At 38.6% G+C, this 16,993-nt stretch overlaps 1 protein-coding gene across 2 annotated transcripts in view; it reads right to left on the reverse strand.

The window, feature by feature from the left end:
* Positions 1-898: 898 nt before the first annotated feature.
* Positions 899-16,993, reverse strand: part of PSME4 (proteasome activator subunit 4) — a 92,696-nt gene continuing 76,601 nt past the window's right edge. The window contains exons 37-47 of one of the 2 annotated variants that reach the window (XM_037047902.1): positions 16,843-16,947; positions 16,178-16,269; positions 15,151-15,282; positions 14,579-14,787; positions 12,800-12,885; positions 11,014-11,142; positions 9,941-10,096; positions 8,078-8,240; positions 4,352-4,485; positions 3,095-3,233; positions 899-2,360 (exon numbers count right to left, since the gene is read on the reverse strand). In XM_037047902.1, the coding sequence (XP_036903797.1) occupies positions 3,099-3,233; positions 4,352-4,485; positions 8,078-8,240; positions 9,941-10,096; positions 11,014-11,142; positions 12,800-12,885; positions 14,579-14,787; positions 15,151-15,282; positions 16,178-16,269; positions 16,843-16,947 (1,341 nt within the window). In that variant the 3' untranslated portion in view covers positions 899-2,360; positions 3,095-3,098. Of the gene's footprint in view, positions 2,361-3,094; positions 3,234-4,351; positions 4,486-8,065; positions 8,241-9,940; positions 10,097-11,013; positions 11,143-12,799; positions 12,886-14,578; positions 14,788-15,150; positions 15,283-16,177; positions 16,270-16,842; positions 16,948-16,993 lie in introns of both variants that reach the window. The other variant, XM_037047901.1, reaches the window with a different exon arrangement.

Genomic DNA, 16,993 nt, shown 5'->3' on the forward strand with positions numbered 1-16,993 from the left:
ACCTTCCACCGCTCACTGCACTTAGCCCTGCTCCTGCTCTGCTGTTTTTAATGCAGCACACACTCAACAACTTGGACAACAGTGGCCATCCGCCCCTGTTCTTTCCCTCCTCCCTTTCATTTTTAGGCCGACCGGTAAAAAGGGAATTAAATAATTCAGTTTAACCAGACTGAAGTATCAAGGTAATAAGCATTGTTTGAACCTGGTGTCAGAATCACACAGGGCACACGTTGGGGACTCAGATTTGCACCGTTTTGGTTTATTGGGGGCCTTAGTCTTCACCAGTGCCTCTCAATCTTGGCTGCTCAAATGAGCATTATGGAGCTTTAGAAAGATGTTGATGTTGAGTCCCAGCCAGAGAAACACAGAGGAACACAGTATTTTGTATTTTTTTTATGTTCCACTTTAGGAATGTTGCCCAGGCATGGTTACATTACAGCCTGGAAAAAGCTGAAGTGACTGACATAAAGCCTCGAAGTTCCAAGTGTGGTCTCAGGGAAACACATCAATACCCTGAGCTGGGAGCATGAATTAAATTCACATTTTTGCAAAACCCCCACATGATTCTTATCACATCAACCATCTAGATCCATGCTGTCCAACAGAACTTTCTGGTGACACTGCCATGCTATTCAGTAGTGTAAGCCACGAGCTACGAGGTGGCTAATAAGCACTTCAGATGTGTTTAGTGAGACTGAGGAAATAAATTTTCAGTTCAATTTAAATGGAAATAGCCACTATCTAAAATAGCTACCGTAGTGTACAGGCCCAAGGTACATAATTCATTTGGGGGAGGGCCATGAATTCATGGATCCAGATCTATGGATGCAAAAGGAATGCACTGGAGTCGCTGCCTACAGGACTATTCTCTCCACTTAATGAAGACAAAAGCCAGGCGTTAAAAACAATCCATTTATTGGGTTTTAAACTAGTTAAACAACGAAATAATGGGTTTGGCACTGCTCTATACAGGGATTATGCCTGTGTATGCTGACACTGTACCAGGACCGGTGCTGTGCTTAGGTCTGCATTGAGTCGTTGAGCAAGCAGATACTAAAAATATACTGTAGTGTTCCTTTAAGGAAGACTATACAGAGTGTGTTGCAAGATGACTTTCATCAACTTGCCAATTACTTTAACCTAGAAGATTCCTTGCATTCTATAAATTTGTCAAAGGCAAACACGTGACGTTTGCATTCAGCAATGCACACAAAAGTTACATAAAAATTCAGACATCCTAACATTAAACGAACTCAAAGCCCCACACCTCAGCTTCTATAACATGAAAATAATTTAAAAACGCAAAAAGTGGCATTCAATTGGTACAAAAGCCAAAAATCACTATAATAAAGAGCTAATGGGAATCTTTACAAATTAATTACACAATGGTGCCGTGTAAAAGGGTGCATTTGTACAAAGTCTGGCTAATGCTATCTCTACAGTTTATACAGTCTTTTACATCTATATAACATTTATTAAACAAGTCAATTAAATACTAAGACTTCTTAGTCTCTCAACGATTCTGCAGGCAAAAAAATTACAGAATTCCCCCCAAAATAGCAGTTTCCCATTAAGTGTAACAGTTTTCAAAGAAGAGTCAAACAATATTTGTAAAGAATACAGGTAAAAGTCAACCAGTCAGGGTTTTTGTTGTTGCTGATGTTTATTTTCAAAATCACACATTGTGCACACACACGACAATCATTCAAAAAATTTATTTACCAAACCCCCAGTTTTTCAGCAACTGCTCTTCCATTCAGCACCAAAAACTCCAGTCTGTGGGAGGCACGGTGGACGGGAACGCCACTTCTGTGTCTTGTCAAGCAATCCGTCGGGCCCTCAGTGACGGTGCAGACGTGTCCTCTTTCCCTTCCGTCTCCACGGCTCTCAGGGCTTCAGATTTACGGCCCACGGCCCTACTACCATCTAAACCCAATAGCCATTTGGAAAGAATTCAAAATAGTTTGAGATGAATGAAATGACAGGACCCGTATTAACACCTGGGCATTCTCCATTCCAAGTAAACTGTTTCGTAATGAGTTCCTAGACTCTGTCTCGTCTTCGATGCCATGATTATATTGGGTAATTATTTCTAGTCTGAGACATTGTGGCTTTGTCAGATGCCTCAAAGCAAAAAAAAATAAATAAATAAGATCAATATTCTGGAAACAGTTCTGGACAAATTAGGAAACCAAATGGCAGCTGTTACCCTGTGGAATGCAGACTCAAGACCAAACACAGAAACCACCAAAATGATGAGAGCTCAACAAAGGTAGAGTTTTAAAACCTGCAGAGCCACCGCAGATGGTACCTGAGGATCTGGAATTTCTGATTGACAAGAGCTTGAAGTGAGGACTAATCTGTAGCAGGGAGAAAAAAAAATCCAGTCAGGCAACAGGACATCTAAGTCTAAAGGCCCTATAAGTGAATCTTTCTATTCTTCCTATCCCAGCAGAAAGGCTTCTGGGTCCTCCCTCTTCAAAACAAAATAGATAATAAATTCTTAAGAATCCAGACACAGTCCTGGCTGGTATGGCTCAGTGGACTGAGCACCGGCCTGCGAACCTAAAGGTCTCTGGTTCGATTCCCAGTTGGGGCACATGCTTGGGTTATGGGCCAGGTCCCCAGAGGTGTGGGAGAGGCAACTGATTGATCTCTCACACATCAATGTTTCTCTCCCTCTCTTCTGCTCTACCCTCAAATAAATAAATAAACAAAATCTTTAAAAAAAAAAAAAAAGGAATCCAGATGAAATGTTCTCACTGCAACACAGAACCTAGAATCCTCAGGGCAACCGGAAGTGCCCAGGCCCCTCACTCAGGAGGCACCTAAGAATAATACTTCTTTTGTCTAAGCACTTCCATGCTCCTAAGCCTACTCTGACTAATACCTGAAGCAGAAAAGCATGGAAGAATTCTCTGGGAACTTGCTTGCACTGGCCATACCAAAATTATACTAAAAATACTTTTATCTAAACAATGACACCTAAGACTATCAGCAGAAAGAAAAACTCACACCCACTTCTCAATCATCAAACCAATGACACGTGCCCGACAAGTCAGACGTCTTTAAGCTCCACACGTGGCCCACTCACCCTTCTATGCATAATAGCAAGGCGACACGAGGAGGTCGGTGAGAACAAGCAGCTGGTCATCTGTGAACTGCTGTTTGTGTTCCTGCCAGTTGTCATGGTGTGTCCTTCGGAAATTAGACAAGGTCTTCTTTACAGTCATCTGTAGAGTGGGCAACCCACATACATTTATTTGGATCTCACCGAACACCTGGGTTACATTCAGGAGGCCTGCAGCTAAGTAACACACCCTCTAGACTTGAGACCTCACTGCTCACTGCTCACTCCAGAACCAATAGGCCAATCTTATTTTACAAAGCCAACAAGCTCACTTCAGAATCACCTGGACAAGCTACAGAAACTTAAACATTATTAAACCAGTTCCAATATATACCTAATATCTATTTATTGAGGGGAAAAGGACAAAAGCATTTGAGTTGTTTAATCTAGGAACATAGGTGTTCCCTAAATAATACCACCGTGATTTCCTCTTTCATATTAACTCCTAACTAGACACTTCACAGATACAAGGGGGGACCCCCAAAAGAATTTTCTTCTGGAGGGCAGACCCCTAGTGGTACAGACTGCCCTGACTAGGTGAGTGTTCTAGGAACCCATGTGTGTCAGTGTACACATGGGTGTTGTTGTGAGAGACTGCATTTGGCTTCAGTGAATTTTTGACGACTCTTTCAACAAGTCTGCCCATTTTATAAGGGGTGGTTTACAAGCACATCTGCCTACTGTATGGTAAATGTTCAGCAGTTTTTGACCAAAAATGGCATGACCCCTGTACCCCACCCTCCCAATTCACCCAATCTTGCCAAGAGACATTTTTGTTTCACAAATGAAAAAAAGTCCTCAAAGGGAAACATTTTGCTGATGTGGCAGAGGTGAAACAAATAAAAAGGCATCAAAATTGATGAGTTCAAAAGGTGACTGAAGTTTAAATATGTAAGAATAAATACACAATTCTTTATAAATAACTTCCGGGTTTGGGGATCCCCCTGTGTAACATGCCAGTCAAACAGAAGACTGCACTGACAATGCTGACAACACTGTCACTGACAATGACAATCCCACTGGACTGGGAAGGGCAGAAGTTACAGTAATCCCCTTGCTACCAAAAGTCCTTAAATATACACAGGAGCAAAGTTGCTGCAGAGACTTTAATAATTACTGAGAAGCAGACAGTCCAGAGTGTAGCAGAAATGATCAGTACAGTGTGTTACAGAACATCACTGCTAATATGTAGGCAAAGAAACTAACAAGGAAGATTTTTACCTCAATAGGCTGGGGATCATTCAGATGTGCACTCAGATTCATGAGGAGCTGCGGCATCCAGGTAGGAACATCGTAAGGACTAGAGAGAACACACGCGCCAAGTCCCAGCACCCCAGCATGGCGCTTGACCAACTCTGCAAAGAACACAGCAATATACATGCAAATATTTATAGGACTCCATTGCACATGGTACAGTGAAATAAAATTAGTTTCAGATTATGTTAGTTGTTTTCAGTGTGTAAATTTCTGCATTTAAAATGAATCTTTAAGCACACCTGAGGTCTGTCCAGAAGGTATCCAGCCATGTAATATGTATGATTGCCTCTCGTGTGCCCCTTACTGGGTACCTGGCTCTCAACCTAGGCATGTGCCCTGACTGGGAATCAAACCAGGTCCCTTTGGTTTGTAGGTCAGCACTCAATCCACTGAGCCACACCAGCCAGGGCCAGCCATGTAATATGAAACAGAGACATTTACTGAAGAAGATACTAGAAACATTATACATAGGACAATGATACCTCAGTCCCCTTCAAAATAGGCACCTTGGGACCTCACACAGTTCTCCCAATCACCATCAGCTGCCTCATCGTATTTTCCTGAATCTCACTGATGGTCTAAAATCTCTTCCCTTTCAAAGGAGATCTTCGTTTTAAGAAAAAAGTCACAGGATGCCACGTCTGGACTGTTGGGGGACTGCGTTGCCTGGGTGATTTAATATTTTGCCAAAAACACCTGTACAAGACGTGACAAATGAGCAGGCAGGTTGTTGTGATGAAGCTACCAATCACCAGCAGCCCATAGCTGCAGCCTCTGAATCATCGGAATAGTTTCTGTGGAGGAATGTTCAAGTTTAATGCAAAATTTGATGCGGATTCATTGCTCTACTCACTCAGTCATTTTGAATGTGATGGCCACACAGTGCACATGCTCACTCAATGGCATTTACCACCCCCTACTGACCAGTACAGTGAAGTCATCATTGTTCACGCATGCACATTCCAGTCCACTCTCCTTGGCTGCCAGGCTACATCAACATTGTGCAAACTGTTTTTGTTATATTAACAATGGCTGGACTTCTTCTGGACAGACCTCGTACAACAAAAACATGAGTCTGAGACTGAACTAAAGACACTCTATAGCTGTCCGTCAATGACAGTCTGATTACATCTAGGTCAGAAATGTGTCATAGACTTGCTAAAACTAACAACATAACAGCTTTAGTGATTGATTCCTATCATATGCAAAAGTGTAATCCCTGATCTTAAAAAACAAATTCCAATAAAAACTGGACCCCTGTTTTCAGGATCCAACTACCCCTCTATTCATTAGGTAAACAAACTCAAAACAGAACTGCAATGTGTCTGTATTCCACAGGGTCTACATTCTTTTTTTTAGCAATGTAGGTTACATTAAAGTGTTTTCTGATTTTCATTATTTTTTAATAAAGATGTGTGGATTTATGTATTTATAAGTATATTATACGGTATACATGAAACATGGTGGGGATAAGGAACTGAAGAAAAAGGGAATCTGGACTGCTGGCCAAGATGGAGGCTTAGGTATATATACTTTGCCTCCTCATACAACCAAAAGAAGGAAACAACCAATTTAAAAACAAAAAATAACTAGAACTGACAGAAAATCAAACTACATGGTAGTCCAACAACCAAGAAGTTAAAGAAACATTTACCCAGACCAGTAGGAGGCAACCCCACATTTGTGTGCAGGTTACTGGATGAGGGAGCGAGAAAGACTGCGCAACCCAGAGCTCCAGCGCAGGGAAATAGAAGCCTCAAAACCTCTAACTAAGAAAACCTGTGGGGGCTGAGGCAGCAGTGGGAGAAACTCCCAGCCTCACAGGAGAGTACATTGGAGAGACCCACAAGGCCCAAGAATATACACAAACCCACCCACCCAGGAATCAGCACAAGAGTCTAATTTGCTTGTGGGTAGTGGGGGAAGTAACTGATAGCCTAGGCAAGCAGCACTGTTCCCTCTTAGACCCCTCCCTCATATACAGCACCACAACACAGCAACGTGGGTTGCCGCACCGTGGCAAATACCTAAGGCTTCGCCCCTTATTATATAAAAGTTGTGCCAAGACAAAACAAAATGACCCAAATGAAAGAATAAATCAAAGCTCCAAAAACAGAACTAACTGATAAAGACACTCACAGAAATGGTTGAGTATGGTCGCAAAACAGAGGAAGAAGTGATGACATTACTCAAGATTAAAGGAGAGAATCTTATAAGTAGCAAGAGATAAGGGGACAGTCACCTACAATGGAGTTTGCATCAGATTGTCAGCTGATTTCTCAAAAGAGACCTTACAGGCAAGATGGAGCTAGAAAGAAGTATTCCAAGTCATGAAAAGCAAGGACCTACATCCAAGACTGCTCTATCCAGCAAACCTTTCATTTAGAATGGAAGGGCAGATAAAGTGCTTCTCAGATAAGGTCAAGTTAAAGGAGTTCATCATCACCAAGCCCTTACTATATGAAATGTTAAAGGGACTTATCTAAGGAAAAAAATATGAACAGTAAAATGACAATGAACTCACAATTATTAGCAACCAAACCAAAAAAAACAAAAATAATGAACTAAGCCAACAACTAGAACAGGAAAAGAATCAGAGAAATGGAGATCACAGGGAGAATTACAGTGGGGAGGGGGAAGGGAGAGAGTGGGGGGAAAGGTACAGGGAATAAGAAGCGTAACTGATAAGCACAAAATAGACAGGAGGAGGTTAAGAAGAGCATGGGAAATGAAGAGGCCAAAGCACTTACATATACGACCCACAGAAGGCAGGTTGGAGGGCAGATGCAGGGCAGAAGGGAATAAGGGGGGAAATGGGACAACTGTAATAGCATAATTAATAAAATATATTTTAAAAAAGAAAATATATTTTAAAAAAAGGGAATTTGGAGTCATCAAAATTATAAAGAATACCATTTAATAATATAATAAAGACCTTAAACTCCTACGGTACTTAATTATTAATATAGTTCTTGCCCTGGCTGGTGTTGCTCAGTGGATTGAGTGCAGGCCTGCGAACCACACAATTGTGGTTCGATTCCCAGTCAGGGCACATGCCTGGGTTGCAGGCCAGTTCTCAGCAGGGGACACACCAGAGGCAACCATACATTGATATTTCTCTCCCTCTCTCCTTCCCTTCCCCTCTAAAGATAAATAAAAATAAGTGTTTTTTTTTTAAAAAAAAAATATATATATAGTAGTTCTCAAGTAAAGAAACTAGAACATACATTGGAATTTTTTTTGGAAGTTGCTAGTAGGTAACTATATGACATCATTAAGTGCCTACTATAATCAGCATGTAAGAGTTTCATATTTGAAGCACTTACTGCTAACTGAGTAAGCTTCCTACTTACTAATAATCTTTATTTTCTATTATTCTTATGACTGCAGTTACTTATGGCAAGATCACATGCTTCTTTGCAATCACATTTAAATTTTTCTTTAAACACAACATTGTAATCAATCTGATTCTCTTGTTCATGTTAGTGTACAGGTTTCTCTGTTCCCATCTCAATTTTAGCTTTTACATACCAGGACTTGCCTTCCATACACAAAGCTCCTCAAAAACACAGACAACTATCCCCAGTACCTAGCACTGCTCTAGGGCACATACAATTATTCAATACATATTTGTTGAGTAAGCCTGGTTAACTCCCAAAAGAATATGGTGTTTCCTACCAGTATTGTTACCTGCAGAAGGAATCGTATCTCCTACAAAGCGAGGGTCTCGCTTTCTTTTCTTCGGTAGTTTTGTTTTGCAAAGCTGTTCAAAATGGATCTGCATGGGACTGTCTATGGTAAGGAAGTTACACTGCAACAGACCACTTAAGGTGGTTGCAGCCATCTCTCGAACCTGCAGAGACAATCACTGCATTAGAGCTGGGGTCCCAGACCTGGAGGAACAGCAGAGACTAGAGGGTGGTATGGGAACTGCGGGAGGCACTGTCTTTGGCATTTGTATAAATGCTCTTTTGCAGTTTCTTAATAAAGATTTTTTTAAAATAATTTTTATTTTTCAATTACAGTAGACACACACTATTATATCAATTTCAGGTGTACAACCCAGTGATTAGACATTTATGTAACTCACAGAGTGATCACCCTAATAAAGCCAGTACCCATCTGACACCATAGTTTTTAACAATATTAATAGAGATTTTATCACACTGTAAAGGGGCTATAGCCTCAAAGTGGAAGAAAGCCGCTACATTCGGGTAAATGTTTAGTTGTTTTATATAAAATTCTCCATAAAATATTTTCCTACTGAAAGCTTTCTTTAAACATTTCTCAAAACAGTTTTTTCCCCACTATTACCATAAATAGCTATATTTAACTATTACTGATATTCAGCATCACGTTTTAATAAATGTCATGGCTATGTTTATGGCAACAACTGTGTTTAAGCCAACAATTTAGATGAAAATATAAAAATAATATATAAAAATGCTATAAAACAAGGTCCAGAAAATGTTAAATTTTAATGCAAGTGCTATAGTCTTTGAAGTTGTGAAACACTGACTTTCGAGTTTCTACCTTCCCATTTCCATTCTTTAGTTAGTAACAGAAAAAGGTCCAATTTACAATTTTGTATTGGGCCATACTCCCAGCCATCCTGGGCTGCATGAGGCCCATGGTTACAGGTTGGACAACCCCCAGTGGACACTGTTTGCTCAGAGAAGGAAGCTGGACTGCAGAATGAACAGGCTCATCAGGGAGGCAGGGAAACTTCCACTCCCAATGTCTTCCAGATCCACCCCTTTTCCGTGCTCTCGAAAACAGTACATAGTTCCTGGGGGTGCTCCACTATGTGGAAAACCCATTAAGCCCATAAAACAAAATAAGGAAATTTTTCTTTTTTTTCTATTCTTGGTTTTTATTTTTATTTTTTTAATAATTTTTATTTAATTCTTGTTCAAGTACAGCTTTCTGTCTTATATTCCCAACCCTGCCCGCCCCCCGCAAAATAAGTAAAATTTTCAACTGCATTTTCTTAACCTAAAGCCAATTTTGGAAGTTATTATCTTATCCCTTATTTATCACAGCATGCTATTCTTACATTAGGCTATCTCAACTAATAAATATACCTTTTTATACAAAACTTTAATATAATCCTACCACAAAAGTTGTTTTAATTTCTCTACCAAAGAAAATAAGAGGGGACAACAGTTCTATCGTAAGTTTACTGGACGACAGCATTTACACGTAGATTTTCATTCTCCTGAAACTACTTTCATGCCCATTTTTATTAAGTCCTTTAAAAATCGGCAAGATACACAGAGTGTTATCACACGTGATTTCATATTTAAGAAAACTCTGGTTCACAAAAGAGAAACCAGGACAAGAACTGCCCAATGTTTGTTACCCATTGGTACTACGGGAAATCACGATTAGGGTATCAAAACTATTCCTGTGGGGCTGTGTTAAAATGAAAGTCACTTTTAAAATTTACACTTTAATGGAACACATCTTATCAATGTGTAAATACTACTTAAAAGGAGCCATGATGCTTTCTTTAAATTTATTATATTTTGATGTGCTTTAACTTAATTTTACCTCCAGCTGTTCATCCTCCAGAAGACTTAAAACCAGCCACCGGATGTCTTTAACGGCATCTTCATTGTTGAGGAAAATAAAGAGGTTATAAAACACCATGGTCTGGAGGTAGGTCAGTACTGTGTACCTAGCATGCCAAGAACTGCTTCTCGCTGTCTGTGAACAAGAAGGAGAAACAATGAGAACGGTGCTGACAAGAGCATGAGATGACAGACACTGAAATTACCCACAAATTATATAATCTTCCAAAAACTTCTACCTATTTTACGGCGATAGTTAGAACAAGCTCACCTTATACTTCCTTCTAAATGAAGGGTTGGATGAGCTATTTCAGGTAGGGCATTCAGGATATATAAATGGTTGAGAGTAAAGGGAAAGGAGCATACAAATACAAGTCAATTTTAGAAGAGAAAACGGATTTATAATTAAAGACTCACTCCTCCAAGAGCTGCACACTATTTTATTTTCTTTTTTATATCAGGGCACTGAAAACCAAAAAATTGAGAACCACCAAATTCCACTACAAAAAGAATACCAAATTTTGAGCTGTTAAAACATTTTTCAGTGTTATTCAAACTTAAAAAGTCTGAAAACCACGGGAATATGGTTCTTTTTTATATATTTTATAACACATGTATGACCTGAATAAAGCTGAGCACACAGTTTACTAAAAACACTGCCAGAAAAAACAAAATCACCTATGCCTTTCTACCATCAGCCAGGAATTTAAGTGAATACAATAATGGGAAAGTGATAAAATAAAATGACCACCCCTTCACTCATGTGCACTCTGTACCCCAGGTGCTTCCATATGAACTCTTTATGTGTATACAAGGACTTGGGGTTCGGTGACCTGCCCAAGGGCACAGAAGTTGGTGGCAGAGCCAGACAGAGAACCTAGGTCTGTTCTTTGGTCTATACATGTACTCTCTCAATCAAAAAAAACTAAAAATGAAAACGAGCATCAGGTACTGCTGTGCACTGCAGTTGACTGTGAAATTCTTAGAATGATAAGCCAAAATTCCAACCAAAAGCTCTCTCTCTCTCTCTCTATATATATATAACACACTTACTTGTTTTAGCACCTTAAGTACCAAAGGCACTTGATGAGGGTAAAGCAACCCCTGAGACATTAGTGATAAACATAACTTTGCATCTCTTTTCAGTTCATCATAGCTATTGTCATTTTCCACTGGGGCAATCTAGAGAATAAAACAAACCAAAGACATAAATTGAAAAAATAACAGCCAATAAGTACAAAGGCAACCAACCTTTCCCTCACTCAGAATGATTTCCCTCCTAGCCTCCAAAAATGAATAATGATTTTTAAAAAAGTATCATTATGAACGAATGAATTTCAACAAACTCAAGGGCTTTGATCCATTGCAGTTATTGTTTTTACTGACGCTAAAACTGGCTCCTGGGTCCTTTAACACAATTGTAGCATCCTTGGTCTCCAGTATGACAAGATGCCCTAGGTTTATCCTACACATTTTTTGGTCTAAACCTGAAATCAGCCATTTCTCCAACCAACCCTGGTTCTTCTACTGGGACATAACACTTAGAAACGGCAATCTGGGCACTAGGCGTACTGACTGCTAGTAGGCTGATGAGCAGTCCTGGGCTTTTTCAGTGGACACTGCTAGCAATAAGCATACTTTCTAAACAGAAATGCATCATGAGATCAAATTTAGGATTACAGGGATTTACTAAACAGCTTGGATTTTTTACATCTCGTCTTTCATGATAAAAATACTGGTTCCTACTGACAATTATTATTTGTTCTTTATTATACAATACACATAATAGTTTTACTCCAATAAAACCAGTAAAGATATCATCTATGATGATATGAATGAATGAATTTATGAATGTATGAATTTCTAAGTTTTTAAAAGCCACTGCTCTGTGTATTTATCCTACCAAACAGATACACAGTGGGCTATGGTTCGTTTATTTAATTGTGCCTTTTCTGTCATTTAATTTTGTTTTGGGTCCCAAAGACAAATTCATAAAACAAGGTACATTCATTCTACCTTATTTTGTCTCCAACTCTTAAATAGTATCCCCTAAAATATTTCAAGTGTATTTTGTTTTGAAGTATAAATTTCCAAAAAGAAATTATTTTTCTCTAACACACCAAGGATAATATCAACTTACATAAAATATTCAAAGCTTACTAGTATGAAATTTCACTGCATGCCCATAACAAATGGAAGTAAACCAAAGTCTTACTGTGACAAAGACCCCGATCTTTACCCAAACTGCAGATGGGATCCTCCTGAGCCCTTTTTTCTCTCAGTTTTATTACCTTCAACCTCTGACTAGATGAGTAATTAAAACCACCTCAGGTTATACCGTTCATAAAATAAAATTTCAGTGTCATTATATGATTACCAGATATACCTAAGTGACTTCCCATAGTTATTTGCTAGAACTAATTACAGTGCCATTTAGCACTGTAAAATAAATATACCAACCATTTTGATCTTCAGGTTCCTTACACACTGTGTTAAAAAGTCAGAAACAGCTATATTAAAAAATTTCATTGTGGCTTTTCTTTTTACCTATTAGTATTTTTCTAACTATTACTTGGAAATTGCCTATCAGTGAAACAAGGTTCAGGCTATATAAACTTTTCACCTTATCAAGATCCTACTCTTACCTAATATTACAAAAAGATTATTTCAAAACTATTGAACTACTATCACCCAATGATTTTCCTGTGGCTATCCTATTTCTTTTGAGATACAACCAAATCATACAACAGAGTATGAAAACCTATCAACCCAGAAGTTAGGTATAAATCCCTTTTGAAGGTCAAAGGGAATGCATTCTTAACTTTAGCCACAAACGTACCTTAAAAAACAAAGGTAAAAGTTGAAGTTGCTCCGTGACTGCGGTGGAGAAGGATCTTCCTGCACTCGCCATTAGCCATTTCAGTACTATTTGCAAATGAACACGCAGAGTCAGTCTTTGCCATCTAAGCAGACCCCCCAAAGTAGAGGAGTGCCGTGATGCCAGTGTCAGACAGCCACCCCAACAGGGCTTCAGTGCTAATAAACACTCATGTGTGTGTTACTCCATGAATCAGACACCAATCAGCAACAGGACAGGGCTCACAATAGAAGGCGTTAACTAATCTAGAATGCTGAAGCAACTCTCTAAGAATGAATCAGCAAATTAACCAGTCTACCAAACAAAAGCAGCTTTAATAATCCCAAGGTAGCAAAAATAATGACTAAGTTGTTTATATTTAGAATCCTTCAAAAACTTTTAGATATAAAAACAGTACACCACATATTACCAAGAAAATTTTGAAAAAGAATTAAGTTGAAGGGCTCATACTTCCAGATTTCAAAACTTACTGCAAAGCTATAGTAATCAAAACCATATGTTACTGACATATGGACAGACATACAGACCAATGAAACAGACTAGAGAGCCTAGGAATAAATGCTCACACATTTGGCCAATTAATTTTCAAGAGTGCCAAGACTACTCAATGGAGAAATGAAAGTCTTTTCAACAAATGGTTCTAAGAAACTGGTCATCCATGAGCAAAAAGAATGAAGCTGATCTCTTATCTTATACCATTCACAAAAACTAGAGTGAATGGAAGACCCAAACATAAGGGATAAAACTCTTAGAAGAGAACCTAAGGGAAAAACTTTATGACATTGGATACAGCAATAATTTTTTGGATACCAAAAGTAAAAAAAAAAAGCAAAAAGGGAAAAAACTGATAAATTAGGCTTTATAAAAACAAAATACTTGCTCATCAAAGGACACCATCAAGAGAGTAAAAAGACAATCCACAAAATGGGAGAATATTTGAAAATCATTTATCAAATAGGAGATTAACATCCAGAACATACAAAGAACTACTTCTAAACAACATAATTTAAAAACAGGCAAAAGACTTGAATAGGCATTCCCCAAGAAGATACAAAAATGGAAAATTAGCAAATGAAAAGATGTTCAATAACTAATCATTAGAGACATACTAACCAAAAGCATGAGATACCTTCTTCACACCAGATAGGACAGCTGTGGTCATGAAAACAAGCGCTGGCAGAGATGTAAAAGAAACGGACCTTGCTGCACGGCTGGTGTGTAAAATGGTGCAGCCACCACAGAAAATAGCGTGGTTGCTCCTCAAAAAGTTCAAACACAGAATTACCGTATGGCCTAGCAATTTATACACAAGAATTGAAAGCACAGACTCAGATACTTCCACACCAAAGCTCATAGCTGTATTACTCACAAAAGCAAAAACGTGTAAATAACCTACATGCTCACCAACAGAGGAATAAACATTTTGAAAACACTATGCAAAATGAAAAAAGAAGACATGTATGATTCCACTTATATGAGGTGCCTAGACTAGGCAACAGCACAGAGACAGAAGTAACATGGAGACTGAGCTGCTGCTCAATGGGCACAGTTTCAATTTTGTAAGGTGGAGAGTACTAAGGCCAGACGGGGATGGCTGCACAACAGTGTGAATGCATTTGATGCCACTGTATTATTTTATATTAAGTACATTTTATCATAATAAAAAAATGGAGAAAAAGGCCCTAGGAAAATATAAATGAATGTCTATTTTAAGCGAGTTTCTACTAACTTGCTACTCACTAGTTTTTAAGAGTTTAATGCCCTGAGTTCGTTCATCTTCTTCCCCAATTCCATTTTCTTCCATAACATGGTTCTGAATTTCTTCATCCACATCCATGAGGGGTTTTAGTTTCTCTAGAATTCGAGCAGTAAACTCAGGGACACGAGGGGATGTGGTTGGCGAGGTGTTTGGCAAAGAAACATCTATCATGAATATGTAGGTCAGCACACTGGAAAAGAAAATATGTATAGTAAGAAGAGATCCCACATTCTCAGATTTACTGAGAACGCTCAGATTTCTAGGGTTCAGAAGTTATAACCCAACCAAGACAATTCCTGGAGAGGGTCTTTTGTGCCTGTGCCTGCACATCTGAGATAATAAAAACTGGGGTGTGATGACTCTGGCTTTCAAGCACACTGCCATCCTGTCTGACATTCAGAGCCTCTTGTCTAGTTCCCACAATACAAAACTAAATTTGAGGAAGAGGACAGCATGAAACTCAATAGTAACATAACCAGTGTATCAATAAATACTAAAATTTAATAAAAAGAGCTCAAGAGGTATACCAAAACATAGAGAAAATAATACCTACCTCCCTATTCTCTCCCTGACATTTTTGTAAACCTGGGTGAGTTTGGGCTCCAAGTACTTCAACAGTCTGTGCAGTAGCTCAGGCACTCTCCACTCCTGCTGGGCAAGGCCGCCTTGCAGTACATAGAGTCGACTAAAACAAAAGCACAGGAGAGCTGTATCAGGGTCTTTACAGACTGACAGTATAGACTAACGATGTCTGTATCCACTGAAAAGTGTACATTTTCTCACTTAATAATAAAAACCTTTATGAAGATTTCATTTTCCCTGCCTCATTTTCTCTGTATTCTCATTTTATGTCTACTATCATACAATCAAAAGAAGAATGAGTTAATCTTTAAGCATCAGAATTTTCCTCAAGAATTAGATAATTATTCTTCTTGTTAACAGGATTACCTAGAATTCTTTTTCTTATGCACTATTTTTTCCCATCTCTTTATACTCCACCAAATATATTTTTCCTAGTAAGAAAGAGTGAACAATGAGAAGCTGTGACAAGGAAGTTAATATTGTCCTGGGACAAAAAGGTAGTCCTGACACAAATGTAAAGAAGGCTGGATCTAACTTATGTTTCCATTTCTCTTACTTGTTCCCAACTGAGAAGTAACTCTACTTAGTATCATGTTGTACTGAAATGAATCACATCCTATCCCACAGTACAGTTGACCCTTAAAGAACATGAGGGTTAAGGGCACTGACCTCTGGACAGTTAAAAATCCCCGTGTAACTTTTGACACCCCCCAAATTTCAGTTGGCCCTCTGCATCTGTAAATTCCTTTTCTGAACCACAGTTGGCTGAATTCCTGGGTGCTGGAGCTGGGGTATGGAGGACTGACTGCATGTGTATTGAAAAAAATCTGCATATAAGTGGACTGAAACAGTTTGAACCTGTATTGTTCAAGGTTTCACGTAGTGACATTATCTAGCCTTCATGAACATAGGCAGTTCACTACCATTCATACATCAAGCACAAACATGTTAAGTTTCATTGTCAAGTCTTCTGGTAACTACATAAGTTTCTTATTTACCACGCATCTACAAAGGACCCGCCTTCACCACTCAATGGTGACTCCAACAGCAGCTCAAAAAGCCAATGAAGTTTCCGAGGATCTCTGCTCTCCTGCGTTGAAAATATGAAACAATTAAAACAGGGGTCTACAATTCTGGAAATAAGTCAAATTCTGTTATTTTAGAAATATAATTCTTATATATAAATACATATTTAAGTAAATATAGGCACAGAGGCAGAAAATCAAATTAAACCTCACAACTGAGTCAAATCTAAATATGTTATCATAGCTCATATACAAAGATTAACAGTGCAAAAATTGTTAGCTAAATAGATTTTCCTTAAATCAAAGTATATGACCTATGGATTTACTTAGCATTGAAAATAACACCAATAACCCTGTATCATCTGGCTTTTACTATATGTAAGTTACATATGATTTGACTTATCACCTAATCTAAAATATGATGAAAACCATGGCCAAGAAGATATAATAATCTGTTAAGGTTATCACTCAAGGCTTAGTTGAAAGACTGAACAGATCTATTTCCAATTACATTAAGATGATACCACTATAAATAAAATTTCATGGTCCAAGAGGTGTAATGAGATTTCACAGATTTTGAGACGGAGTACAATGTTTGAAAAGGTGAGTGAGACACAAAGGCAAGCAGGAGAACTCACACAGGACGTTGCTATACAAGTTCCCCAGTCATTGTAAGTTTCGACCGTGATGTTGGACAATGCCGTTCGAAGCAGAGGGCACAGAAGTTCCCAAAGCTTCTCCACCTACTCAAATAAAATACACAGGAAAAAGTTCATGACAATTAGAACA

Source organism: Sturnira hondurensis, unplaced genomic scaffold, assembly GCF_014824575.4.
Source record: "Sturnira hondurensis isolate 20B ecotype Veracruz unplaced genomic scaffold, ASM1482457v3 Scaffold0006413, whole genome shotgun sequence".
In the NCBI taxonomy this organism is placed as follows: Eukaryota; Metazoa; Chordata; class Mammalia; order Chiroptera; family Phyllostomidae; genus Sturnira; species Sturnira hondurensis.